General features: G+C 57.1%; 1 protein-coding gene across 2 annotated transcripts in view; it reads left to right on the top strand.

Annotated features, from left to right (window-relative positions):
- Positions 1 to 25772, top strand: part of CELF5 (CUGBP, Elav-like family member 5) — a 38274-nt gene that overhangs the window by 5263 nt on the left and 7239 nt on the right. Inside the window, exons 2-9 of one of the 2 annotated variants that reach the window (XM_012729946.1) lie at positions 10162 to 10244; positions 17420 to 17468; positions 19083 to 19211; positions 20707 to 20786; positions 22577 to 22723; positions 23511 to 23652; positions 23736 to 23882; positions 25263 to 25328. In XM_012729946.1, coding sequence (XP_012585400.1) covers positions 17420 to 17468; positions 19083 to 19211; positions 20707 to 20786; positions 22577 to 22723; positions 23511 to 23652; positions 23736 to 23882; positions 25263 to 25328 — 760 coding nt within the window. In that variant the 5' untranslated portion in view covers positions 10162 to 10244. Of the gene's footprint in view, positions 1 to 10161; positions 10245 to 17419; positions 17472 to 19082; positions 19212 to 20706; positions 20787 to 22576; positions 22724 to 23510; positions 23653 to 23735; positions 23883 to 25262; positions 25329 to 25772 lie in introns of both variants that reach the window. The other variant, XM_004689357.2, reaches the window with a different exon arrangement.

Below are 25772 nucleotides of genomic sequence, written 5' to 3'. Positions count from 1 at the left end.
TGGATGGATGATGGATGGATGGGAGGATGGGTGGGTGGGTGTATGATTACATGGTTGGGTGGATGGATGAATAGATAGGTGGACTGAAGACGGAAGACTGGATGTTTCCCCCCATTGACCACCAACCACTTCACCTAGTGAATGGGGAAGACCAAGAGGCTTGCACTCTAACACTTGATTTCCCTTTCTGGTTTACTTTTTGCCTTTATGTGATCTTGAGAGGCCATTTCATCTTTTTGGAGCTTTAATTCCTACATTTATAGGTGGAAGGAATATTAATAATTATCTTCCAGAGTAGTGATAAAATTTAGAATGAATTTATGTCATATGATTCATATAATTACTCTGAGTAATATCTTGCAAATTGTTGGTGTCCTCAACAAATGGTCAGGCGCACAGGTAGCCAGCAACTAAGTGTCAAGTCTCATGTGCCAGGCACTGAATGAGACTCTGGGCACAAAGAAATGCAGTGGGAGGCGGGACCCACTCTGAGCTAGTAACCAGAGAAGTGATATTTAGATAGGAGTGAGTTCCTATGAAGACAGCAAATGGGGTGTGTATCGGGGAATGGCAGCTTGTCCCAGGTGGTTAAAGATGGGCGGAGGTGACATTTGGGGTGAGACCTGAACGGCCAATGAGCAAGGCGTCACCCTGAAGCCAGGGACGGCATCCTGGAGTAAGGCACAGCATGTGCAAAGGCACTGAGGTCAGAGGGCTTTCGGTGTTGGAGGGCCGAGGGAGTAGGCCCGTGTGGCTGGAGCAGAGCGAGGAGCAGGTGAGGGTGGGGAGGGGGTGGGCTGGGTTGTGCAGTTTCAAGCTCCTTGGAGAAGACTGTAGGTTCCCCCTGGGCCAGGCGGGGGCCAGGAGAGACTGGACACAGGACGGGCAGGCTCCCTTGGGGAGCCCAGCACCCAGCGAACAAGGACCCCCAGCCCCCCATTTTTCAGGTTAGGACAGTAAGGGCACAAACTGCCAGAACACGTCTGGAGCTTTTTGCCCCAAAGGTCTCCCGCGGGTGCTGCAGAGTGGGTGCGTGAGGGCCGGGGGGAGTGGAGCAGCGACGCCGGCTGCAGCCTCTGAGGGCAGGATCCCACATCTGAGCAGTGGAGGGGGCGATACTCATTTCCATCCCAGTCCCAGAGCTCTCCTGAGGTGGGACCAGGCAGAGCACCCCACCAGAGCGAGGGGTCCCTGGAGCCTCTTACACCTGCCGGGAGTTGGAGGCCTGGAAGGGGAGGGGCCTCCCCAGGGAAACACAGCCAGTGGCCACGCAGTGTCTGCACCAGTGGGGATTTGGCGTCCAAGTGGGCGGTGGGGGCTGTAGGGTCACTTCCTCACCCCTCCCCCTCCCACTGGTGAGAAGCCAGACACACTGAGCGCCTACGGGGTGTGTACTGTCCCGAAGGGAGGCGGAGACAGCGGTCACTGCAGTCCTGTATCACCTAACACACCAGTGTGGATACGTGATAGGGTGACACAGGGGTGATACGGCGAGGGTGGGGTAGAGAGGTGTCTTGGGGGCCAGCCTGGGCTGAGTGTGCAGCAAAAGCCGCACAGGAGGAAGGGAAGCACCAGGAGATACCACCTCTCCCCCGGTAGGATGGCCGTTACACGAACAAAGCTGGCTGCAGGGTGTCGGCAAGGCTGGGAGACGCTGACCTGTGTCCTGCTGGAGGGGATGCCAGGAGGCCCAGCCTCTGTGGAAACCAGGACGGAGGCGCCTGAAATAAGTTAGACATAGAATTGTCACATAACCCAGCATTTCCACTTCTGGAATTAAAAGAACCCGATCCAGAAGCATTGAAGTCATGGCTTGAGTAGATATTCGCACCCGTTTCATAGAATCCCTGGACGGATGAATGAATAATGCGGTTGGCCCTCTGCACATGGGCACATTACACAGCCCCCCAAAGGAGATCGGATGCGTGCTAGCACACCCCCAAAGGAGACCCAGAGGATGTGACACCCCAGGAAATGAGCCTGACACGAAGGGACCCGCTCTGTGTGATCCGCTCGCAGGGGGGCCCCAGGGGACCCACAGCACAGCGATGGGGGGGCAGATGCAGTTGCCAGGTGGGGGAGGGGAGGGGGATCGCTATTTAATGGGCAGTGTCTGTTTGGGAAGATGAGAAAGTTCTAGAATGGGCGGGTGGGGATGTCGCCTAGTAGAGTGAAAGCGCTGAATGCCACCGAGCTGTGCACCTAGAAACAGTGATAATGGCAAAGTTACATTATGTGTATTTTGAGAAAAGCAGAGAGATGGGGGTGGGGTGGTTGGAATTCCAGCCAGGCGCCTGGAGGCTGAAGGAGGCCGCCTAGGGAAGTGCAGGTGAGAGGTGAGAGGAGCGCATGTTGACAGAAGCGGCCAGGAGGTGAGGCCAGGGTGCTGAGGAAGGGCCTGGAGCCCACCTTGGCTTGACCCAAGGGCACAGGAGCCCGGCAGGTTTAGACTAGGGAGGCACACGGATCAGAACTGGGCGGGGGAGCCTTTGGTGGCCGGCGCAGAGGGAGGTTAGGGCAGGGTGGGAGGCCACAGGTTGGCAAGGCATCCCGCGGGCCGAGAGGGTGAGCCGAGCATACCTGGGTCAGGTAGCCCCACCCCCACAGCGTGTCTTCCCGGCAGCAGCCACCAGAGGGTGTCGTGAGCAGCCGAGGCGCCGGCTCCCTCCCCAGCCCTCTGACCTCGGGCTCCCATCTCCGGGGTCTCGCCCACGTCCGTGCAGCCCAGAGGCCCCGCGCGGCCTGCCCCGTCTCACGTGGGCTCCTTGCCGACCCTGCACAGCGGCAGGCTGCGTTGCCGGGGCCCTGCCATGGGCTGTGCCCTCTGCTGCTCCTCCCCCAGACCTCTGCGCGGCTCACGCTGGCTCCCCTTGGCGGGGCTGGCATCCCCTTAGCGAAGCCTCCTCTCCCCCAGATACCGGCCTGTCTCCTCCCACATCTCCCTCAAGCTTTACCTTCCCTGCAGACAGATTTACTCCCCACCACTAAAATCCCTTCCCCAAGCTTTCCTTTGTTTTCCTATGAAAGGAAAAATTCCCAGTATGCCTTAGATTTTACTTTTTGTTCTATTTGTTTTTCTCTCCTCCCTGGAGACTGGAAGCCCCTTTAGGATGAATATTTGCCTTTTGTGTTCACTGCTGTGTCCTGTGCCTGGAATGGTGCGTGTGGGGAGGGGGGCTGGGTGGACAGATGGATGGATGGTGGGTGGGTGGACAGGTGAGTGGATGCATTGTTAGGCGGATGGATGAGTGAACAGTGGGTGTAAGGAAGGGAACCACTGTTACTGTGATAGAGACTGAGTCCAGGGAAGATGGCTACAGGTGGGCACCCAGGGTCCAGACAAACCCTCAGCCCCAGTGTGTCAAGCAGGAGCAGCAGCCAGGGAGGCAGGCGGCCATCTGGAGACCACGTCCTCAAGGAAGTGTCCAGGAGTGTGAGTGCTCGGCTGTGCCCTCATGGACAGGAACCAGCGAGCCCCTCAGTGCAGGGAGAGACACCTCATGGGGAGAGGCCTGCCCAGGCTGCTGGTCTCTGCAAAGTGGGGACAGCCTCAGACTGAGAAGGTGGGCGAGGAAGTGGCATGGGCATGTGGTGGCACGGTACCCTTATGTTATAAGGGTGTCTCCTTAATGCGATGCCCATTTGTGGACGAGAAGTGAGACCCAGAGATGCCAGTGGTCACACAGCTGCAGGGTTAGGTCACATCTGTAGCCCCCAAACTGCAGACCTGGGGACCAAGAGTTTGGGGCAGCCCCAGTGCAGCAGGTTTGGAATCCGAAAGATTTGAGGTGTGTGTTCATGGGCTCAGCTTGGTCGGGGTCCTGGCTTGGGGGGCTGGTCGGTGATCAAAGAGAAGATGAGCGTGTCTCCCCAGCATGGCTGGCACAGAGCATGCTCCAGGAGTTAGCGACTGGCTCTGACTTTGCTAAGTGTGGGAAGAGTGAGGATCAGAGTAAAGCAAACGGGGCCTCCCTGGTGGTGAGGGATTAAGCGGAGGGATTAAGCACAGTATTGTGAAGCTGTGCAGACGCTTCAGTGTGAGTTCGATCCCCGGACAGCAGGTGACCCACATGGCGCAGCAGACCCCTCTTGTCTCCCCGCTGCTCCCCTCAGCAGTGTGTTTCAGTCCATCTGCCTGCTCTGCTCCCCACTCTGTCTCTGGGAAGTCCTTTCACTTCCCACATCTCTGGCCTGTACCCCAGTTCTTATATGCGTAAATAAATAAATAAATAAATCCTTAAAAAAGAAAGTAATCAGCAGTGGTAACTGCCCCCAAGGAGGTAGTCTTGCTATTTAGTAGGTCAGTTAGTCAGTCAACAGGCAGTACGGCGCACCTAGTGTGTGCCTCGCAGTACTCAGATCCTTGGGACACAACACTGAACATAACAGGTAAAAGTCCCTGTCCTCGTGAAAGTGATGCTTCTGTGGGGCAGACGGAAGTAATATATATGGCGTGTGAGTGGCGGTAAGAAACGGGGGGTGGGGAGGCGTGCACAGTGGAGGTGCTACAACTGTAAACCGCATGCTCCAACCGCATGAGGCGGCGAGATCTGAGCCACGACCCGAAGGACTGCAGAGTATGAACAGAGATCTGGGGGAAACACATTCCAGGGCAGCATGTGTATAGGTCCTGAGGCAGGACCGAGCTCGGCATGGAGGGCCATGTCGGAGCAGAGTGGCCACGGGCAGAGCGCTGTGCAGATGGGGGGGAGGGGGCAGGGCAGGTTATTCGCCGCCTAGGAGGGGCTTGACCTGCGGCTTGACCTGCGGGATGGGCACCCGGCTGGGATGAGCCCACGCGGTGCTCACAGGTGCCCCCTGGTGGCTGCTGCGGGGTGGGAGTGGAGAGGGGGAAGCCATGGCGATGCTGGGAGGACAGGGAGAGGCCAGGACAGCGGTCAGGTTCTCCCTGGGCACGCGCTGCCTGCCAGATTAGGGGTCTGGACACGTGCCACGGCCACCTCGGGGTCAGGCAGCCACAGCGAGCATGCGCGGGACCGTGAGAGGCGCAGAGGCGCAGAAGGCCGGGGGCTCCACCCTGAGGTTCGTGATCTGGGCGAGAGGAGGCTCCCAGAGGAGGGTGACCGGCTGACAGGAAGGCGAGGAGAAACGGGCCAGACAGGCGAGGGGGTGTGTGGCAGGGGCCGAGGCAGGAGCAAGCGGCGGCGCGGGGCAGAAGTCAGGGTGCGGCAGGGCTCAGGTCAGCGACCCGCAGGGCGGACCCGACTCGCCGCGCTCCTGAGAAGCGGCAAAAGCCCCGGACTTCGTGTGAAAATCAGGAGGAGGGACAGTACAAAGGAAAGCCATTTTTGGGTGCTTTCACTTGTGAGACGTTTGTCATAGGTCAGGGCAAGGGCCTGTGATGACCCGGAGTCCTCAGGGCTCTGGGACTTTCTGAAACCAGCGCTTTGCCCTCCCCAGAAACAGCTTCAAGGGCTGTTTCTGACTTGCTGCGTGGTCTCTACTTCTCCGTGGTGTGTCTAAGAGCCACCTCATGAGACTGCTAGAGCGGAGACGCGTCTGGAGCCGAGTACCCAGGACAGCGGGGGTCGTGTCCAACTTCCCAGTCAACAGTCACCTGGTATTGCTACTGCTGTTATCTTTCCAAGAGGAAGAATTTGTGAGAGCTGAACACAGGCTGGAGTTAGCTGTCCAGGGGTCGAATACCACCTCTGATTTTTGTGGCTGTATGATCTTGGGGAGGCCACTCGTGGCTGGTGCCTCCATTTCTCCATCTGTCAAATGGGGATAATAATAGAAACAATGTTTCCATTCTCTTGGGCTAGCCTGAGAATTCTAGGTATGATGCCTGGTGCTCAGTGGATTTGACTATTATTATTACAACTTTTGCTGATGAAATCCCCAAAGCTCAGATCATGCAGCAGAGCACAGAGAACTCGGATTCTGGATTCTACAGCAGAGAATTTTTCTTCCTAGGGAGTCACTGCTTTCATAAGTCCAGGCACGGGGAGCTCCCTCCCCTACACAAGAGCCACGAGGAGGCAGATCTTGCTACCAGGAACCTCATCTATTGCAGAAATCTCTTGCTTCCCAAGATCCCATCACCGGTCCCTGCTATACCTTTGGGTCTTGAGACATCCATGGATATTGGTCCCCCCCAAGATCAACTCTTGTCCAGGTTTTGGAAATGTGGATGGTTGTCAAGAATCCATAGGATTGTCAAGCCTTGAGTGTTCTTGGAGGAAGGCTGGGCTAGACCAGTGTGGGAAAGGGCTTCTGGAAATTGTGCCCAAGCCCCTTGTCAGCAGGGCTGGTGGGTGAGGGGCATAGTGGCTGTTGCTGGAAGAGATGAGAGAACCCAGTCTTGGCTTTCTCAACCCAATGTGAAGGGATTGTGACTTCCCACAGAGGGCCCCTCAGGGGCTAGTTTGCAGCAAACCAGACCCTGCAAAATTGAGATAACTTCCATGGCTTGTTAATCATTTGCTCTCTACATCTCTCAGAAATGTGGCACTATTTTAAGTTTCCTTTCAGGGAGGAGTGAGGCAGGAACCTGCCAGTACCCCCACCACCACCACCACAGGTCCTGGAGAAATGTTTTGAAGGCCAAATGGCTAGAATACAGTCTGTGGATCCTGTTTAAACCCTGAAGGCTTCACTTCCTTCCTGTGTGGCCTGGGCAAGTCATTTCCCTGCTCTGTGCCCCAGGCCCTTGTCTATAAAATGCACCAGCCATGTTGAGCCAGGGTCCTCCTACTCCACTGTGACTTGCTTTAATTAATTACATCTGCACAATTTTATCCCTAAATCAGGTCACACTCTGAGGTCCTGAGATCTAGGACTTCAACGTATGAATTGTGGGAAGGGGGCAAAAGATCAGCCCTAACAGGAGCCAAAATCAAGGCTATTTATCCAGAAACATAAGATCACACATTTTCCCCACTAGAAAAGAGATGAAGACTCCCAAGGAGATTCTGGGCCTGTAAACAGGGAAGCATTTCAGCACCAGGGACAGCGGCCAATGAGCTGGCTTTTCCTTCTAGCCAAGGCCAGGGACTGCAAAGGGGCTCAGGGCTCAGCCTACCCTCCCGGGCCAGAGCACTCCATGTCCTACACACGGGGCTGCACAGGCAAGAAAGGATGCAAGGAGGAAGGGTTGTCACCTCTAGAACATCTTCCTGCAGCCCCATTTCTTCCCAATCATGCCGAATTTCTCTCAGGCTTTATAACACTGTTTGTTTTAGCACCTTTCCTGTGCCTGAAACTTAAAGTCAGAAAATGGAAACACAAACACATACATACACTCACACAGAGAGTAGAAAGACAAGCCATGAACTGGGAGAGACATTTACTTCACATGTAACCCCAAGTTGATAAGCACGCACAGTTTATAAGGAACTACAAAGCAAAAGTGCCTGATTTTATTAGTAACTTTAGGAATGTACATTACAGTCTCAATGAAATACAACAACACACTCACTATACTGATTAATATTCAAAAGGCTGGCAAAACTAAGGGGTGGTGGCACCCCTGAATAATGGGGTTCTCAGACCCCGTGGTGGGAGTGTACAGTCATATGTCGCTTACCACGTTTCAGTTAATGACAGACCACATACATGGCGGTGGTCCCAGTGAGCTCTGACATGTAGCTGAGGTGTGTGGTCAGCTGTGCCGATACACACAGCCCTCTGTTGAATGTGATTTGAGTAGAAGAATGCAGATTAGAATGCAGATTAGGGTCCTCCTGCTTCACTGTGACTTGCCTTAACTAGCTACATCTGCACAACTTTATCCAGAAGTCAGGCCACATTCTGAAGACTGGAGGTCTAGGACTTCAACATATGAGTTGGGGGAAGAGGGCAACAACAGCCCTAACAGGAACCACAGTCAAGGCTATTTATCCAGAAACCTAAGATCACACAATTTCACGTAGTCAAGAATGTCTATGTGCTACGATCCTGTTTATCTAAGTTCAAAAACAGGAAGCATCAACCGCATTGATTAGTGTCACACAAGGGGACAAAACACTCACACGCTACACACACACACTGATCATGGCTATCATGAGCCAGAGTGGTGGCGACCTCTGGGGGAAGGTTGAAATATCATAAGTGGAGGAAACGCTAGGTTCCTGGTGGCTACCATTTTTCTTTCTTTCTTTTTTTTAAAGATGTATTTATTTACACTACAGAACTGGGTTACAGGCCAGGGGTGCAGGGGCAGCGAGAGGATTCACCAGAGAGAGAGTGGGGAGCAGAACAGGCAGACTGGCAAAGTCCACTGCTGAGGGGGCAGTGGGGACAGGAGAGGGCTGCTGCACCCTGTGGGTCACCCCCTGGCTGGGGGTTGAGCTTGTGCTGAAGAGGCTGCGGCCAGTTTCACAGTGCTGCGCTTTAACCCGTTGTGTAGAGGGCCTCTACCATTTTTATGACTTGACGGAGGAAATGGTTCCTGTCTTTATAATGATTTGTTAACTTGTATATTTACGTGTTCTGCACTTTTTGAGGCACAGTATATTTGCAATATATCTAATTACATCATTTAAAAATATTTATTTATTATGCATACAGAACTGGGGTACAGGCCAGAGGTGCAGGACCTGTGAGAGGATTCACCAGAGACAGAGTGGGGAGCAGGACAGGCCAGCTGACAAAGTACACTGCTGAGGGGAGCAGCGGGCGGGTCAGGAGAGGTCTGCCGCGCCATGTGGGTCACCTCCGGGGCGGGGATTGAACTCATGCGGAAGTGGCTTTAGCTTCTTGATGCTGTGCTCTAACCCGCTGCGCCACCGGGGAGGCCTGGTTACAGCATGTTTTTCCTGGTAAAATGCACACAACGAAGTTCACCATTTGACAACAGGCCGGGTTGAGCTTAGCTTCTAAGTACACTCGCATGCTGCAACCCATCACTGGGACCCGTCCCAGAACCTTCTCATCTCTCCAAACTGAAACTTTGCCCCAGTGAAACACTAGCTCACCCTGCCCGCTCCTGGCACCCACCAGCCTACTTTCTGCCTCTGATTGTGACTTTTCTAGGGACCACAACAGCATGGAGCCACAGAGCACTTGTGCTGTTTTTGTCTGGCTTAATTCACCCAATACATTGTCCTCAAGGTTAATCCAGGTTGCAGCTTGTGTGAGAATTCTCTTCCTTTAAGGCTGACTAGGTCCAGTGGACGGTTGGTTCACATGTTCTTTATCCACTCGCCCGTTGACGTATATCTGGGTTGTTTCCACTCATTGGCGACCGTGGGTAAGGCAGCTGTGAATATCCGGCTCAAACCTCTGCCTGTGCCTGCTAGCGACTCTCTTGGGGGTAAACCCAGAGGGACCTGGGAGCTGCAGTCCAGCAGGATATGACTTTAAGTAGGTGGCAGGCGGCGGCGTGGGCAAGGCAGAGATACCCTCAGGGCGCCTCCGGTGGCTCCCCGGGTGCTGCAGAGTGCTGGGGAGGGGGAACACGGAGCCTCCCAGCACCAGAGCAGACAGCAACGGTCTCAGTCCATAACCAGTGAACTGAGGTGCACGGCGGCTCCCGGCAAAGCCAGGAGTGGGGCCCAGAAACCCGGTCCATCCCAGCGTCCCTGACGCCTGCCTTGAGCCTCCCGTTCTACCAGGGGAAACGTCTTTCAAATAGCTCTGAACACGCCGGTCTTTCTCTGGGGTCTCGCAGCTTCCGCTCTGCGTCTCTGGCTTTCTTGTCTCTGTCCCTTTCGCCCTTCACACCCGCCTCCCACCCCCAAGTGTGACAACCACCCATGCACCCTGGGCCACTCTGGCCTGGGCTGGCCTCTCCCCTCTCCTGGCTGGTCTTATCCTCTGCCACCACACCAGTCTCCTGGGCTGCCCTCTCCGGGGAGAGAAACTGAGGTGAGCTACCAAGCACCCCCCGTCCACTTTCTGTCTCCACAGATTTGACTCTCCATGGGACCCTTGTGGGTGGAATCATGAAGTACTTGCCCTTTTGCGCCTGGGTGTCCCTCAGCCTGATGTCCTAAGAGTTCGTCCATGTGTCAGAATTTCTGTGTCAGAATTTCCTTCCCTTTTAAAGTCACATCATCCCCCCGCCGCCGAACCCCACTGGCTCAGCCAATTGTCTGTCACAGCCACAGGGTTGTTTCCGCTTCTTGACTACGGTGAGTCACGCTGCTGTGAGGTGCACAGACTGCCCCTTAACACGCCTTTCTCTCTCCCCTGCAGGCTGTGCCTTCCTCACCTACTGTGCCAGGGACTCTGCCATCAAAGCTCAGACTGCCCTGCACGAACAGAAGACCTTGCCCGGAGTGAGTCCTGGCGCTGTCTGGGCGGGGCCTGCAGGGGTGGGTGGCGCTCAGCTGGGGGAGAGGCCCAAGCTTCTGGGGTTGACCGTGAAGCCCACATGCCTCTGGACTGAGGAAGAGGCATAGGAGCAGAATGAGCGTCTATTGAGTGCCTGCTGCATACGGTGCCTAAACTTCATGCTAGCGTGGCGTGGGGTGTGCAGGCGGCCTGCTGTCCAGGGGGCTCTGGCCCAGCTGCGGTGGCCTTGGGCGGGGCCTCAAGGCCGAGGTGGCTGGAGCAGGCTGGCAGCACAGCACGCCCTGGGGTTCAGAGGCAGGACCGTGCCTGGCATGTTGGGGGATCGGCAGGGAGGCCCATGTGCCTGGTGCGGAGTGAGGGAGAGGACAGGTGACCGCAGCCTGGGCCTCGGGGAGCAGGGAAGAACCTGCCTTGCTCCTCATAAAGAAGAAAGAAATTTTCCTTTTCTTTTTTTATTTATGCACACAAGAACTGGGGCACAGGCCAGAGGTGCGGAGTGAGAGGATTCCCCAGAGACAGAGTGGGGAGCAGGACAGGTGGATCGCCTAAAACACACTGCTGGGGGAACAGTGGGGAGACAGGAGAGGTCTGCTGCGCCCTGGGGTCCCTCCCTGGCTGTGGGTCGAGCTCAGGCCGCAGCTTGATGGAAACTGAAGGCACCACGGGGAGGCGGTGGCACCCATCTCATAGGTTCTGTGACGGGCACACCCTTCCCTCTGGAATGTTCAGCGTCAGGGGTATGTAAGCCATGAGTAGGGTGCAGCATGGGAAATCTGGGGTGAGCATGGCAGGTCAGGCTGGATGAGACAGCAGAGACCTAGAATCTTTTAGAGTAGGAGCTAGCTACTATGCTAGGCAGTAAAATCTAGAATGTTCTAGACTACGGGGGTGTTCAGTTCCCTTTTTGACCAGCGCAGGTCTAGAATGACTAGGCTAGAGTCAATTATTATATTGGACAGGACTGGTCTAGAACATTCTAGAACTAGGGGGTCAGGTTAGACCTAGAATGTTCTAGACCCTGAACCATCATGCAGTGTCATCATGCTTGAGATTGCATGGCTCAAGTCTTTTTGTACCAGCCCCCAGGGTACAGAGGGGTTGAGTCTCAAGCAAGGTCCGCTTCCCTCTGGGCCTCAGTTTCCTCTGCCTTACACCAGCATCTGGCTACAAATTATCACCGTTGCCCAGCATTGCCCAGCACCTCATTCATGTTGGGGTGGGCAAGGCTGCTGCTACCCCACGTGACAGAGGGAAGACTATGGCTGAGGGACATGAGGGGGCTCCTCAGAGGTCACCAGCAGGGTGGGATCTGTAGCTTGAAACACTAGCTCCTCTGGTTCTGTTTCTGCAAGGACATGAGCACAGATGTTTGAGCCCCAGTACTTTGTACCACCCCCTGTACCCCCCCACCTCAGGCCTGGACAGCACTCCCTGGGGGTTGGAACCTGGCTTTTAGAAATATCTCTTAAAATTTGAAAAATAGAGCCTCCCTGATTGCACAGGGGTTAAAGTCTCAGGGCTATCAAGCTATCACCAACCCCTGCAGCCTGAGTTCGACCCCTGGCCAGGGGATCTCCCACTGCTCCCCTCAGCAGTGTATTTCAGTCCATCTGCCTGTTCTGTGCCCCACTCTGTCTCTGGTGAGTCCTCTCACTCCTCCCCCCACATCTCTGGCCTACACTCCAGTTCTCATATGCATAAATATATAAAATAAATCTTTAAAAGAATAAAATGAAGTTGGAAAAATACTACACATTTACAGCAAAGTTTATGCAACCCAGATAATAATAAAAAGAGCACTCTGTCACCACCAGTTAGTGTCCAGGAAACCACTCCACCCCATGTCCCCAACCCCCTCTCCTGATGTTTAGGGTAACTACCCCCTACTTTTTTCATGGTCTTAGCAATTATAAAGACAATCCTAACTAATCGGTTGACTCTTGTTTATTAACTTTTAGCTTACGTATGGGACCGTACTATATAGTTTTCCAATTTATTTTTACTTCGTGTATCTTTTTCACTTAACGTAATGCTGACTAGATTCAACATCATACACCAGTGGTTTGTGCTTTTTCATTGCTGTGTAATATTCCACCGACAAACACAGCTATGCACGGCTCAGTGATGACCTGTTCCTGAGACTCACGTCTCTGGGCAGTTCTGTCACTGTGCAAACAGCATATATAATGACACAAACCTCGAGCGTCCCACGACTACTCACTCAGGCTCCAAGGCACAGCCTGTCACCTGTAGATTGAAATTTGGTTCAGATTGCAATGCGCCGCAGATTGAAACTTGGTTCAGTGACACGGGACTACATAATTTATGTGTCCAGTCCCCTGTTGGTGGACATTTGTGTTGTTTCTAGCTTTTGTTCTTACAAATAGAGGTTCTTGTCCATGTTTTGTTTTTGAAGGACACATGCTGTCTCCCGCTGGGTGTAGCCCTGGATTCCAGCCCCTGGAATCTGCTTCTGTAGCTCCACACCCAAGTGATGAGCAAAGGGGCTGACTTTCGGGAGTGACCCCCCACCTCAGGCACCCACAGAAACAGAATCAGCCTTTCAGACAAGAGCAGGTGGCTCGTTTGCTGATTGCATGGGGAGGAAATGAGGGTGGCCAGGATGGCAAGCCTGTGCCTATCAGCCAGCAGTGACTGTGCACAGACGTGAGTCCCTCACTGGAAAATGGGGCAGCAGCCGCGGAAGGGTCCCCCAACTCTCCGGGCTGGAGAAGCCCACCCTGCTGGCTCGCCCGCCTCCACATGGCTGTGCACAGTGAGGGGAGTCACGGCTCCAGTGGAGACTATGTCATGTCACCCCAGGAGGGCAGCGACCCCATCGTTTGCTAGTTCTGTGCTCCCCTTCTCCCCATGGCAGAGCTGAGTGCTCCGCACCCCCCACCATGCGCTTTCTGAAGGAGAGCAACACTCCCTTCCCAGTCCCCCCTCCAGGATGACAGCGGCTGGTGTCCATGGGGGATGCGATTTAATCACATCTCAGCATTCTGGAATAGGATCCTAAATTGAATAACAGAATCCCAGAATAGAACCGGGAGTGGACCACAGGACCCAGGAATTCACACTGGGCAGACCCCTTGGATTCCCGCGGAGGCGCTTAACCAGGCCGTCAAACTCCAGGATGCCTGCTGTCCAGGTCCCTGGAGGGGGAAGGGTCCCCAGCGGGCAGCTGGGCAGCAGACCTGGCTCTGTTTCTTACCCTGATTGCTGGGATGAAGGTAGCACCGTCGCTTTCTTTGGGGGGGGGATTATAGTCCTGCTTCTGAGCCCCCAGAAAGGGGGCTTTGCGGGTTGGTGAGTTCCCACACAGCCCTCTCCTGAAAAACCCCGCGGTGCACAGGAGGGTCTCTGAGGTCTCTCCCAGGCCTCACCCCCAGCTGCAAACCCACATCACATTGGTTCAAGGCCAAGCCCAGCCTGAGACGACGGTCGAGTGCTCTGACCCTCCTGGCCTCTCTTTGCCCATCTGCGAAGTGGGACAGCAGTGTTGGGGGGCTCTGAACACAACTGGGGCTTGGCACATAGACACTGAGTGAAGAGGGGCTGGCCCCAGGCAAGCCAAGCTGAGGGACTCTGAGCTTCACCTCAGTTGTCGTTTGTGGGCTCATGCTGGTCCCTTTCTGAAATGGGGGCACCCAAAAGGGAAACTGTGATGTTGGGGGTATGCCAAAATTAAGGCTCAGTCTGAGCAGAGCCGCCAAAGCAGACAGATGTGGAGGAAAGAGCGTGGGGAGCAAGTGGCACTCGAGGGGCCTTGCGGGACGTGAGTGCGGGTTGGTGTGGACGGGGGAGCTGGCCCGCAGCGTCCGGGCGTGGCAGGAATGCCTAACCCAGCGGCAGACGCATCTGTGTAGGAGTTGGCTTTTCACCCCGCGGGTCGGAGCCACCCAGCGCAGGAGCGGGGCCTGGCCAGGGCTCACACTGCAGGCCAGGGAAGGCCCAGGTGGAAGAAGAGGCTGGCGCGGGGGCTGCGCATCCCAGTCACGGGCTCACGGGATTCCTTCCCCACCGCCAAAGCAGCCGAATTGGGGCTTCCTCTGGCCCTGCATCTTCAGAAGGCACAATGTTGAACGCCTGGGGGTCTCTTTGGGGTTCCTGTCTGACCACCAGAGATCCCTCCTGCCACCCCTTCCCCGGCAGCCTGTAAGCTTCCCCACCCGTAATATCTGTGATATAAATAGGTCAGACATAAGGGCTTTGCTTTTCTCAGTAGTGTCTGACTTGGTTGAGTACATCCAGCCATGGGAAGGGGCGGGAAGGAGCCAGGACTGGGTCCCAGCCCCTCACTGCCCACCCAGAGAGCCTTGCAGAGCTCCAGCCCACAGCCTGCAGGAATGTCAGGGTCCCCATCAGCCTGATGACAGATCAGACCTCGGCTTCTTGCGTTCTCCTTTTGACTTGCCCACCAATAAAATGGTGTGTGTGGGGTCATTTCATAAATGTGCTCTAGGTTAAATGTGCCGTGGATGTTGGCATTGCTCCGACATGACAAATTGTCTCTCCTTCCCAACTCCTATTCATACTTCAAAACCCACTGCAGATTTTCCACGGCCAGTGCAGTCCCAGGGCTACCTTTTGGCTGTTCTGTGCTCTAGCTCTCCCAGTCCCAATTCCTCTTTCTGCCTCAACCCTGACCTGTGCCTGGGGGTGTCTGTTTTCCTCTGTCCTTCCCCAGACTAGTGATGTCCCCTCTAGGGTTCGCAGTTACTCGGGATGGGACACAGCAGGAATGGTGATGAATAAAGAAAGGAGGAAAGGAAGAGGCAGGAAGGGAAGCAGCGATGGGGAGCCGGCGAAGGTGGAGGAGGGAGGAGGCCAGTCAGTCGGCAGAGACCTCGGGAGGACAGATGGAGAGAGGGAGCCGGAAGGAGGTGGGCAGAGCCAGATGGGCGGGCAGGGGCGACAGGGGGGTAGGGTGTAGGGAAACCCAGTCCCCCACCTCCCCAGCACGCCTCCTGGCGGGCAGCGTGCAGGGCCTGGCCTCTGGCGGGCTGATCGCGCAGATCGTCAGCGCCTGGCTGGGCTCCGGATCGAGGAGCAGAGCTGGGCTTGCGTGCGCGCCCGAGGCTGGGCGGCGTGCTGTGGCACGTGGATGCTCGCCTGGGCTCACTCGGCAGGCCGGTGGGTAAGGGGGGGCCGCGGGGCCGCGGGGTGCCGAAGGCAGGCCTGTAATCTTCAGCGTTCGAGTTGGGGGTCTGCAGAGGGCTGGCTGCCCACCTGGGTCCGGGCCCAGACCAGGACTTCCTCCCACCCGCGTGGCTGACCTGGGAAGGGAAGGGGCCTCCCTTAGGTGCAAGGTCCCAGGCTGCACAGCATGTGGGGGGAGATGGGGAGCAGGTACCCAGGCCCCAGGAAGAGGGTGGGGGAGCAGGGTGCGGTGATGGGGGCAGGTTCTCTCCTGTGCTCCCCGGTCCCTCACTCCCTCCCTCGGCTCATCCATTTCCAGAAGATTATATTTAAATATCTCTTTTGTGCAAGGCAGGAGCTGGGCTCGCCCCTAAGAGGCGGTTTCCATGGCAACAACAATTGCCAGCTTCCTTGTGTGGTGAATCAGCGTTGCCATAGCAACCCCATCCTCATCTGCCCAAGGTGCTGGGAGGGGGGGAGGAGGTGAGGTCCAGGGAAGGAAAGCCTGGTGGGAGGGGTGGGGTGCAGAGGAATGCCGCCCCTCACCCCCAGTTCCCGTCACCATGTCAGGCTGGTCCCAAACCGGGACACTGGTTCATCTGGTTGAAATAATCTTCCCTTCTGCATAGAACTCCAGCTAGTGGGGTGTGGTGCCCAGGTGGAGGGGGCCTTGTGTGTGTGCTGGGGGAAGGGGAGTGGCTCCATCTTTCCTGGGCAGCAGCAAGGTTGGACTGGTGGAATGGGGGATACTAATGAGCGAGACAGAGGCCCTCTGGGCCTGGGGCTCCCAAGGCTGAGTTCAAGTTGAGGAGGCCCACGTGTGCTTAGAAAGGGGGCGGTGTCGGAAAGAGGTGGGGGTGAGACACAGGGAAAGCACTTAGAAGGGGGGCTCAGCGAGCAGAGGGAAGCTGGAGGAGGGGCTCTCTTCACGGGTGGGGCTCTGGGGAAGGGGAGCAGAGTGAGGGGGAGGCCTCGTGACTGGGTGCAGAGCTGTGTTGAGGTCTGTCGGGGCTTCACATAAAAGGTTCAGAGGCAGACACTTGAGGGGTTCAAAGTTGGGGGGGCTCTATCATGGCAGCTGTGGGAAGGCCCCTGGGTTTGGCGCATCCGCCATGACACTGGATAAGTCTCTCCCAGCCTTGAGACTTTGATGTCTGTAAGATGGGGTGCACATCAGACTTCTCTCCCTGACGCTGGCTGACAACTGCACTGTGCGTGGAAAGGGAGACGTGTCGAGCGCCTTTCTGAACAGGGATCTAACCAGGTCGTCCATGGGTGTGGCCGACGTCTTTCTTTCATTCAGCTCAGCAAACTCCTCTGGTTCTCTCTGTCCTCTGCCCTGGGTGGGGTGATGCTATGGAGGGATCCTGGAGGGAGACAGAGCAAGACGTTGCACTCCAACCCCGGAGCAGAGGGACGATGGAACCCAGAGCTGAAGGAACGCTGGCATGGGGGCCTTTGAACTGGGTTTTGCAGGCTGAGGAGGAGCCTGCTAGGACAGCAAGCTGGCTTCCGTCCAAGGACCTGTGAAGTAGCAAATACCACACCCACCCCACATCCCTCAAGCCTGGTTTCCAGTACCCAGCTTAGTTCATACCCATGGCTGGGTGAGTTTTGAGGAGGCGCTAGGGAAGATTTCTAAACACCATTTTCAATGTGGGGGGGGGGACAATGAGTCCTCTTAGGTCTGACAGTTCCTTCACTCAAGGCTTGTGACCAAGTCCAGACACAAAAGATGGGGGATAGACTGTAGGGATCAGAGAAGTTGGACCATCTTCTCACATGGAGAGAAAAGGAGGCCTCCTGGGAAAGGGGTATTGAAGGTTAAAATAGGAGCTTCCAGGCAGCTGTAAGCGAAGGCCTGAAGGGTGGCACCATGGGTGGTTTGATTTGGCGGGAGTGTTGGGTGCTGCTGGGGCCGGGCAGGCTGCTGAGGCTGGGGCGGAGACTGGGGCCCCTGCAGCGTGCAGGTGACGCCCCCACTACCATCTTTGACCTACCCCTTTCTCCACAGATGGCGCGGCCAATCCAGGTGAAGCCTGCGGACAGCGAAAGCCGCGGAGGTAGTTGTCATCTCTCCGTGGAGGAGTGGGCGGGAACCCCTACACCTCACCCCCAAGGGGCATGCTTGAGGCCTCAGGGCCCGAGGCTGCGTGCCACAGAAGGGCACAGCCGATCTCGCTGGGAGAGGCAGAGGCCTCTGGCTGTGTCCCCCCTTCCTGTCCCCAGTTCTGCGGGCGGGGGCGGCGGGGGAGGCCCCGCAGGGCTGGGGATCGCCTCCTGGGCTGCGCACGCGTCTGTGTGGGGAGCGCGCGTGGGTGCGAGCACACCCACCTGTGCCTGCCCGTGTGCGGATGTCTGCGGCTCGTGCGCGTGGCTGTGCGTGGCTGTGGCCGGCCCGTGGGGTGTGGCCTTGTGTGCGCACTGCTGCAGCCCTGGCGGGTGTATGGGGGTGCGCGCAAGCTCTTCGGGCTGGGTGGGAGGTGTGGGCGGGGCCAGGTAGGTGTCTGAGGGCTGGACCACGGGCAGGTGTGTGTCCAAGTGGCCCACTGCCCTTGGGGTCCGCTGCCCTTGGGGTCCAAGGCCGCTCATTCTCGGAGATGTTGTGGCTTCTCCCCGCGGCGGGCCGAGTAGGAGCTAAGGGGCAGCAGCCAGAGGGGCGTGGGAGCCAGGTGCCTGTGTATGTATGTGGAGGCGCCCAGCAGAGGCCATTTTGCCGGGAGCTGGAGCCGCTGCCATGCTCCACCCAACGCCAGGGATTGCAGAGGTGGGGTCTGCTCCTGCGCTCAGTCTGCCCTCCCCGCCCCTCCCCGCCCCTCCCTCTCCATCTCTCTCCTTCCTTATCTGTATTCTCTCCTTTTGTCTCTGATTCTGTCTGCCCTGTGTACCTCTTTGTCTGTCTGTCTGTCTGTCTGTCTGTCTCTCATCGGTCTCCATCTCCCTTACTCTCAGCCTCTCTGCTCCTGTGTGTCTCCCTCCATCCCACCCCCATGAGTGACATCTGCCAAAGAACAGGTTTCCATAGTAACCCAGCTCCCCATCCCTGGGAGATGGAGCTGGCGAGTTCCTGATTACAGGAAGCAGAGCAGTTTCGGGGGCAGGGCTCTGGGACTGCACTTGGAAGACTGTCCCATGCCACTGCTGGTCTTAGCTTTGGGTAGGTCCCGGCGGAGCCTGCAGCCAGGCCCCCACCCTCAGCCCCACCAGATGGGGGCTCCAGGCTCCTCAGCCAGGTTTTGTGCACGCAGCCATCAGCATTCACCTGGCTGCTGCTGGCCCCAGCGGGGCTCTGGCTGTACCGTGCAGATTCAGGGGCTCCCGGCGCTCACGTTGCTTGGCTGACCTCGATGGCAGTCGGACAGACAGGGCTCAGACCAGGCCAGGCAGTGCCTAATCCTGGTATTACTGTGGGCTTTGGAGTGCACATGAGGGAACAGCCATCTTTGCCTGGAGGGTGGAAGCCGTGGAGCAGAGGCCGGGAAGGAGTGAAGGGAGGACGCCCCAGGCAGGTGGCCCGCGGTGCAGAGATGGGACCTGCAGGCAGGCGGAGGTGGGAGACCCGAGGCCGGGAGGCGGGGGAAGGCGCCGGTGTCCCCCTCGTTGGCCCAAGACGGGGCGGCAGGGTCCGAAATTACCTGCGCCCGGGGACTCGGCTGAGGGGGTGTCTCTGCCCACAGGGGACCGGAAGCTGTTTGTGGGGATGCTGAACAAGCAGCAGTCGGAGGAGGACGTGCTGCGGCTGTTCCAGCCCTTCGGGGTTATTGACGAGTGCACGGTGCTCCGGGGGCCCGACGGCAGCAGCAAAGGTGACGGCGGGGCGCGGGCCTGGGGCGGGGCTGTGGGAGCTGGGCCTGGCTGGGGAGCGGGCTGCGGCCCGAGGGACGACGGTGCTGGAGCCTGGGCGGGAGGGGCTGTGGGCGGCGCGTCGGGGACGGACCGAGGACCCCGCGGTGGGAGCCGGAGCCACGGGGGCGGGGCCACTAGTGGGCGGGGCCAGGGTCTGTTTCTTTGGTTTCCAGTGGGCGGGGCCAGGGGCTGGGTCTGCGGGCACCAGTGGGCGGGGCCAGGGGCTGGGTCTGCGGGCACCAGTGGGCGGGGCCAGGGGCTGGGTCTGCGGGCACCAGTGGGCGGGGCCAGGGGCTGGGTCTGCGGCCACCCGGTGCCCCGCCTGCGGCTGCCGGTTCTCAGCGGACGCTGTCCACGGTCTGTCTCTGTTTGAATTTGCCTGTGTCCTGTGCCTGCGTGTCTGCCTGATGCGAGCCCCCGTCCCAGCGTTTCTGAGTGTGGGGGCCGTCGGGAGTAAGGGGGCCCTCCGAGGACTTGTTTTCCTGCGCGCCCACGTGACTGTAACTGGGGTTCAGACTCCCGTGCCTGCGTCTCAGTCTCTGAGCTTCTGCCGGAGTGTCCAGATGGCTGCTGCTGACTGTCCGTGTACCCGGTTCTACCTGCTTGGGTGCATCTGTCTGGGACTCGGCTAACTTGTCTCTGCTTTGCAGTTTTACCGTTACTAGGACTGAGCGTACCCCATGACCCGACTGTGGATTTGCCTAGCTCTTTCACGCAATGGAGATGGGATTCACATAGAATAAAAATTTTCCGTTTAAAGTGCACAGTGACATGCTTTTCAGTATATTAGCAAAACTGTGTGACTGTAACCACTATCTGGTTCCAGAACATTTTCATTCCCCTCCCCCAATCTGCCTTCCTCTATAGAACTGCGGGGCTGGGGTGGGGTGGAGCTCTCTGTTTGCCTTTGTGGGGGGTCACTGGTTGTCCGCCTCATTCCTCTGGCCTGGCCTGCGAGGTGGCTTTTACCTGCTCCCCAGTTCTGGTCACGTGGCCGTGTTGTGTGGATCTGAGTGTATCCCCGTCTGGGTGTGTCTCTCTGTCTGTGCCTGTCTGATGGCTTGTCACTGCAATTTTGCATATCTGTTTACAACTCAGGATCTCTTGGCGTCCGTCACTGGTGGTGTTTTCTAAGACTTCCCTTGTCCCCACGGGGGATGTGCCTCGACTGCCCCGCTTGGCACTGTCCCTCTGATTGTGCATGTGTCAGACGGTGACATGGCTGGCTGGCTTCTGGAGGGAATGTCCGCCTCTGTGGCTGGCTGGGCATGTGTCTGCCTTATGGCCTGTGGTCAGCTGCCTGAGCAACGATGGCCTGTCTCTGTTGTACGATTGTCTGGCTTCCTGGTTGTCTGTGTCTGATGCGGACTGGCCACACGGGGCTCCAGCCCTCGGCCTGTGGGTCACATGGGAAGAGCCCGTCACCTCTCACTCACTCTCCCTCTCTCGGAGCAGGCTGTGCCTTTGTGAAGTTCTCCTCCCACACGGAGGCTCAGGCGGCCATTCACGCCCTGCACGGTAGCCAGACCATGCCGGTGAGTGGGCGCTCCCGGGCGCAGCGGTGGGCTTGCACAGGGCGGTGAGGGGCCTGTCTTTCCACTCAGCCGCCTGCTTACTCCGTCGCTTGCTCAGAGAGGTCACAGGCGGAGAAGGAGCAGCCCCGGGTGGCAGCCTGTGACTGTGCACGTGTGTACCCACGTGTGTTCGCACATGCATGTGTCTGAGAGAACGTGTGGGCGTGTAAACGTGCTAGTGTGAGTGCACGTGCTCATGAGTGCGTATGCAGTGAGCTGTGTGTGTGTTTGGTGCGCGTGCACTGGTGAGCTGATGCATGTATGTGTGCATGTGAGCGTGTCAGCGTGTGGAGGCATGTGCCAGGGTGATGCGGGGAGCTAGTGCACACGTGTGCATTTGTCAGTGTGTGAAGACACGAGTGTTTGCATGTGTGTGCGAGTGAACCACTCTTGGGGGTCTGTGTGGTCATGTACAGGGGTACACACATGTGGGTGTGCGTGCTGAGGGTGCCATCATGTGTGCACCTGTGTGATTGCGTGCAGGTGAGTGTGTGATGTGCTTTGGGAGTGTGGAGTGCATGGTGGATACATGTGTGTGATTGTCTGTTTGTGAGCATGCATGGTGTGCAGGTTGGTGTGCGTGCTGCGTGTATCAGAGCAAGTGTGGGAACTTACACGGCGCTGTTGTGTGTGAATGCGAGGACATGTGCTAACACGTGCGTGTGAGCAGGCACAGTGTGCACGTGGGTCTGAATGTGGCTGCGAGTGTGTGTGTGAATGTCATGTGTGTGAGCATGCGTGCACGTGTATTGTGTGTGTGTGAATGTATAAGAGGGTGCCCCAGAGGAGGTGAGACCCTAGGAGCAGACTAGGCTTGCTGAGGCCAGCAGGGGTCAGGCCAGGCATGGGCAATGACGGGAATGGCGCTAGTGTCCACTGGGGGGACAGGTCACTCCCGAGGAACAGGGAGATGAGACTGATCCTCATCAGTGGAGGCTAAAACTCTTGGGATTCCTTCTAGGGCAACTGGGAGCCATGGAGGGTTTGGGCAGGGTGGGGATGGGGTCAGACTGGCTGGAAACGTCTCTTTGGGGCCAGAGCAAACTGGAGCCCGGAGCTTGTGGGCTTGCACTGCTGAGAGGCTGGGAAGGCCCACCAGGTACGGGGGTGGCCTGCCCCTTGCACCAGGAAGGAGTCACCATCGCTGTACAGAGAATCCAGACCTGCCACAGAGAACTGGGCCCAGAGAGCCGGCACCCCCGCTGCAGACGTTCTGGGGAATGGTGTGAGCCAGCAGGGCGGTCCGAGCCACCCAGCCCTCGCTCTCTGGGCACTTGGGCATCAGTCTCAGTCCCCAGCAGGGAAGGACTCAGCTTAACACAACATCAGGCTGTTCCAGCGATGGCAGGCGTGGAGGGGGTGAGCTTGCCACCTAAGGGGGCTTGTCTCGAATGCAGCCATTCAACGAGTCTCACCTGTTCTCAGGTGTGGGTGATGGTTGTAGGATCCCATCTGCCCCCAGAAGTTTGATTCTCCATCTGGTTTTGGTATGACTCAGGTAGGGTTTTCCATGCCCCCAGATGGAGCCCTGGGCAGCCACCTGTGCACAGCCGCACCTGTGCACACCTGGCCGCTAGACCCGGGAGTTCGACCTCCCAGATGTTCTTGCTGTGGCCTGTGTCTGTGCACAGAGAGACAGTTGGTGGCCTGTTCCACCCACCCCTCACCCAGCGGGCCTGAGCTGGCATGGTTCCCGGGACCCAGGCTACCTTCCCCCTTTGTTCCCTCCCTGCTCACCTGCTGCCCTGCAGGGGGCCTCCTCCAGCCTGGTGGTCAAGTTCGCAGACACAGACAAGGAGCGAACGCTGCGGCGCATGCAGCAGATGGTGGGCCAGCTGGGCATCCTGACGCCGTCGCTCGCCCTGCCCTTCAGCCCTTACAGTGCCTACGCTCAGGCTGTGAGTGACCCCAGCACGTACACTCTGTCTGCAGCGGGCCCAGTGACCCTCGCGGGTGTCCTGTCTGTCTCGGTCTCTCTCTTTCCATGTGTTCTCTGTGGAGGCTTTTGCCTTTTTGCCTGTTTTTCTTTCTGTTTCGCACCCAATTTCCTGGACCAGGGTCCTAGCCTGGCCACGGCTGGAACCCAGCTCCAGCTGAGCCTCCTATCATGGCCTGAGCTCTGAACTGAACCCCAACCCTAGATTAACACAACCCTGGGCTCAGCTTCAATCCCAAGCTGAGACCAACCAAGAGACCACCCTGAAGTTCAGGTTGAGCCCTGACCCAAGTTGAACCCTCATCTCAAATGAAGACCTACTCTTGTGCCAAGCCCAGATCTTGCTGTGCCCCGAATCTAGATCGCCCCAATTCTGGCTATGCCTCCAAAGTCCAGGCTGACTCCAAACCGAGACCAAATTCAACCCTGGTTGAGTTCAATGTTAACTGATCTGATCGACGACCAAACGCCTAGCTGAGTCCTGATCCTAAACTGAGCCCTGATCCCTGGCTGAGTTCTCATTTCCTAAATGAACTTTGAATCTAGACTGCGCCTTAATGACAGCCGAGTCTTGATCCCACACTGAACCTTGGTCTCAGGTCAAGTGCCATTTCCTAACTGAGCCCTGATCCCAGCCTGAATCAAGATACCCCCCACCCCAGTTTCTTGAGGTTCAGACTTCTCCGCATGAACCGTGACCTAGGGCAGGGATCACCCCTACTGTGTGCTGACTCCCTCTCCACCCCCAGCTCATGCAGCAGCAGACAACGGTCCTGTCCACCTCGGGCAGCTACCTGAGCCCCAGCGTGGCCTTCTCACCGTGCCACATTCAGCAGATTGGCGCCGTCAGCCTTAATGGACTGCCTGCCACACCCATTGCCCCTGCCTCTGGTGAGAGTCCTCCAGGGGCCCAAAGATGGGCGGTCAGGGCTGGGACACAGCCAGGCTCCGCATGATGCTCTTCCACTCCACAGGACTGCACTCGGCCCCGCTGCTTGGCACCGCTACTGTGCCCGGCCTGGTGGCTCCCATCACCAACGGCTTCGCAGGTGTCATGCCCTTCCCTGGTGGGCACCCCACCCTAGAGACTGTATATGCCAATGGCCTCGTGCCCTACCCAGGTAACTCGGGTTGTCTCCCAGGGCCTTGGAGAGTGGTGGGGGCCGGGATGGTTTCTCTAGGACAGTTAGGATGAGTTTCTGTACCATGGGTCCCCTGGAGCAGAGTGGTAGGACAAAGGGAATCTCAAATGACAGATGTGTATGTGAGCGCACAGAAAGAAGGCCCATGGGGTGCTTAAGCAGAGGAGCCTTGCAACAGACTTGGGCTCATGGTCCAGTAACAGTGGCCCCAGATAGTTTCAAGTCTCTGAATCTCAGCTTGCTCATCTGGGAAATTGGGCAGATACCATCAGCCACTTCCTAAGGTTTTGCATATCAATTTTAAACTGCCTAACATGTGACTCAGTACTGAGGACGGCACCACCATCTTAATTATTAGTGGTTACTGTATGGGGAGAGAGATCTGTACTGTATTCACTTGGTACTTGACCAAGCACTGGCTTGGAACTGGTCCTACACCGTGATTTCAGGGCTAACATCTTCCATCACCACCATCACCATGCTGATGTGAATCAAGTCATCTGTGTTTCCCCCACGGAGGAGAATTTGTTTATCTTTATTTTTGAGATAATTGGAGTTGCAAAAAATAAACAATGATTTGTTATTATTTATTACTAGTATTTATTGATTATTTGTTTTACTTATTAGTCATCCCAGTACAGAGTGGTCCCAGCCTCACTGTTTCCCCGTTGTTAACATCTTACATTACCGTAGTACATTGAAAGAACCCAGGGAGCTGATACTGGCACCATACAATGAACACAACTGAAGATGGAAATCTTATTAGTTCAGAGGTCGCTGTTTTATGTATGTGTGCTTGTGTGTGTTTCTGTGCCATCTTATCACAAGGACAGACTCATGGATCAACCACACAAAGTCAGAGATGTGTTCCATTTCCACAGAATGTTTGCTCATGTCATGACAGCCATCACACCCCATCCTCTATCAACCTCTCCCCTTCTGGGAAGAATCTTCCGGCTCATTTTTCCTAGTTGTACTAGCTCTGGTGGCCTGTACAACCAGGTCACAGACACATAGGTGTGGGGAGCCAGAGGGGGAGGCCTGGGATACGGGAGAAGTCAGCATCGAAGAAGGAGCGAAGGGGGTGTGGAGAGAGAGCTGTAGATGACAGAGCTAAATCTCCCTGGAGCCCCAGAAACCTGGATTCAAGTTAGGCTTCTGTCATTTTCGGAGAGCTGGGTCGGTGTTATGAGCCTCAGTCAGTTTCCTCACCTGTAAGGTGGGGATCATACCTCTAGAGGTCTTAGGGCAGAGGTAAAGCTGGGGCGGATATGTGTTGCTCTCCTCTGGCCCTTAAGGATCGGGGGTGGACGGAAACCTCTGCTGCCCCCGCCCCACTCAGCCCCTCCGTCTGCCCAGCAGCTCAGAGCCCGACAGTCGCCGAGACCCTCCACCCCGCCTTCTCCGGAGTCCAGCAGTACACAGGTAGGGAGGCGGCGCGGCCCCGCCCCTCGCGCGGCCCCGCCCACGGCCCGCTTCCGGTCTCCCCCTTGCCTAGCCACCCCCATTCCGGCCCCGTCCCCGGGTTCTTCCGGCGTCCCCCCAGTGCCCGGCCACGCTCCCACTTCTGGCCGTGGAGAAGCCGCAGAGCTAGGCACCCCAATGCTCCTCCTTCCTCCAGCATCCGGCCCCGCCTCTACCAGGGCCCAACCCCCATATCTTGGGGCTCCTTCCCCAGTTCCCCACCTCCCCGGCCCTGCTTCTCAACCCAGGACCCCACTGTCAGGGCAGGTCCCGGCCCGCATCGCTGGTCCGATTGCTTTGGTCCCCTTCTCGGGGCCGGTCCCCGCGTGGCCCCGCCCCCAGCGTGGACCCACCCCTCACTCCGCGGGTTCCCTTGGCCCCGCCCCCAGGCCCGCCCCGTGGCCA

The sequence above is a fragment of the Condylura cristata genome, unplaced genomic scaffold, assembly GCF_000260355.1.
Source record: "Condylura cristata isolate star-nosed mole 26May11 unplaced genomic scaffold, ConCri1.0 scaffold00025, whole genome shotgun sequence".
NCBI classification, from domain to species: Eukaryota; Metazoa; Chordata; class Mammalia; order Eulipotyphla; family Talpidae; genus Condylura; species Condylura cristata.
The sequence above is the reverse complement of the archived record's forward strand: the minus strand, read 5'-3'. Positions and strand labels throughout refer to the sequence as shown.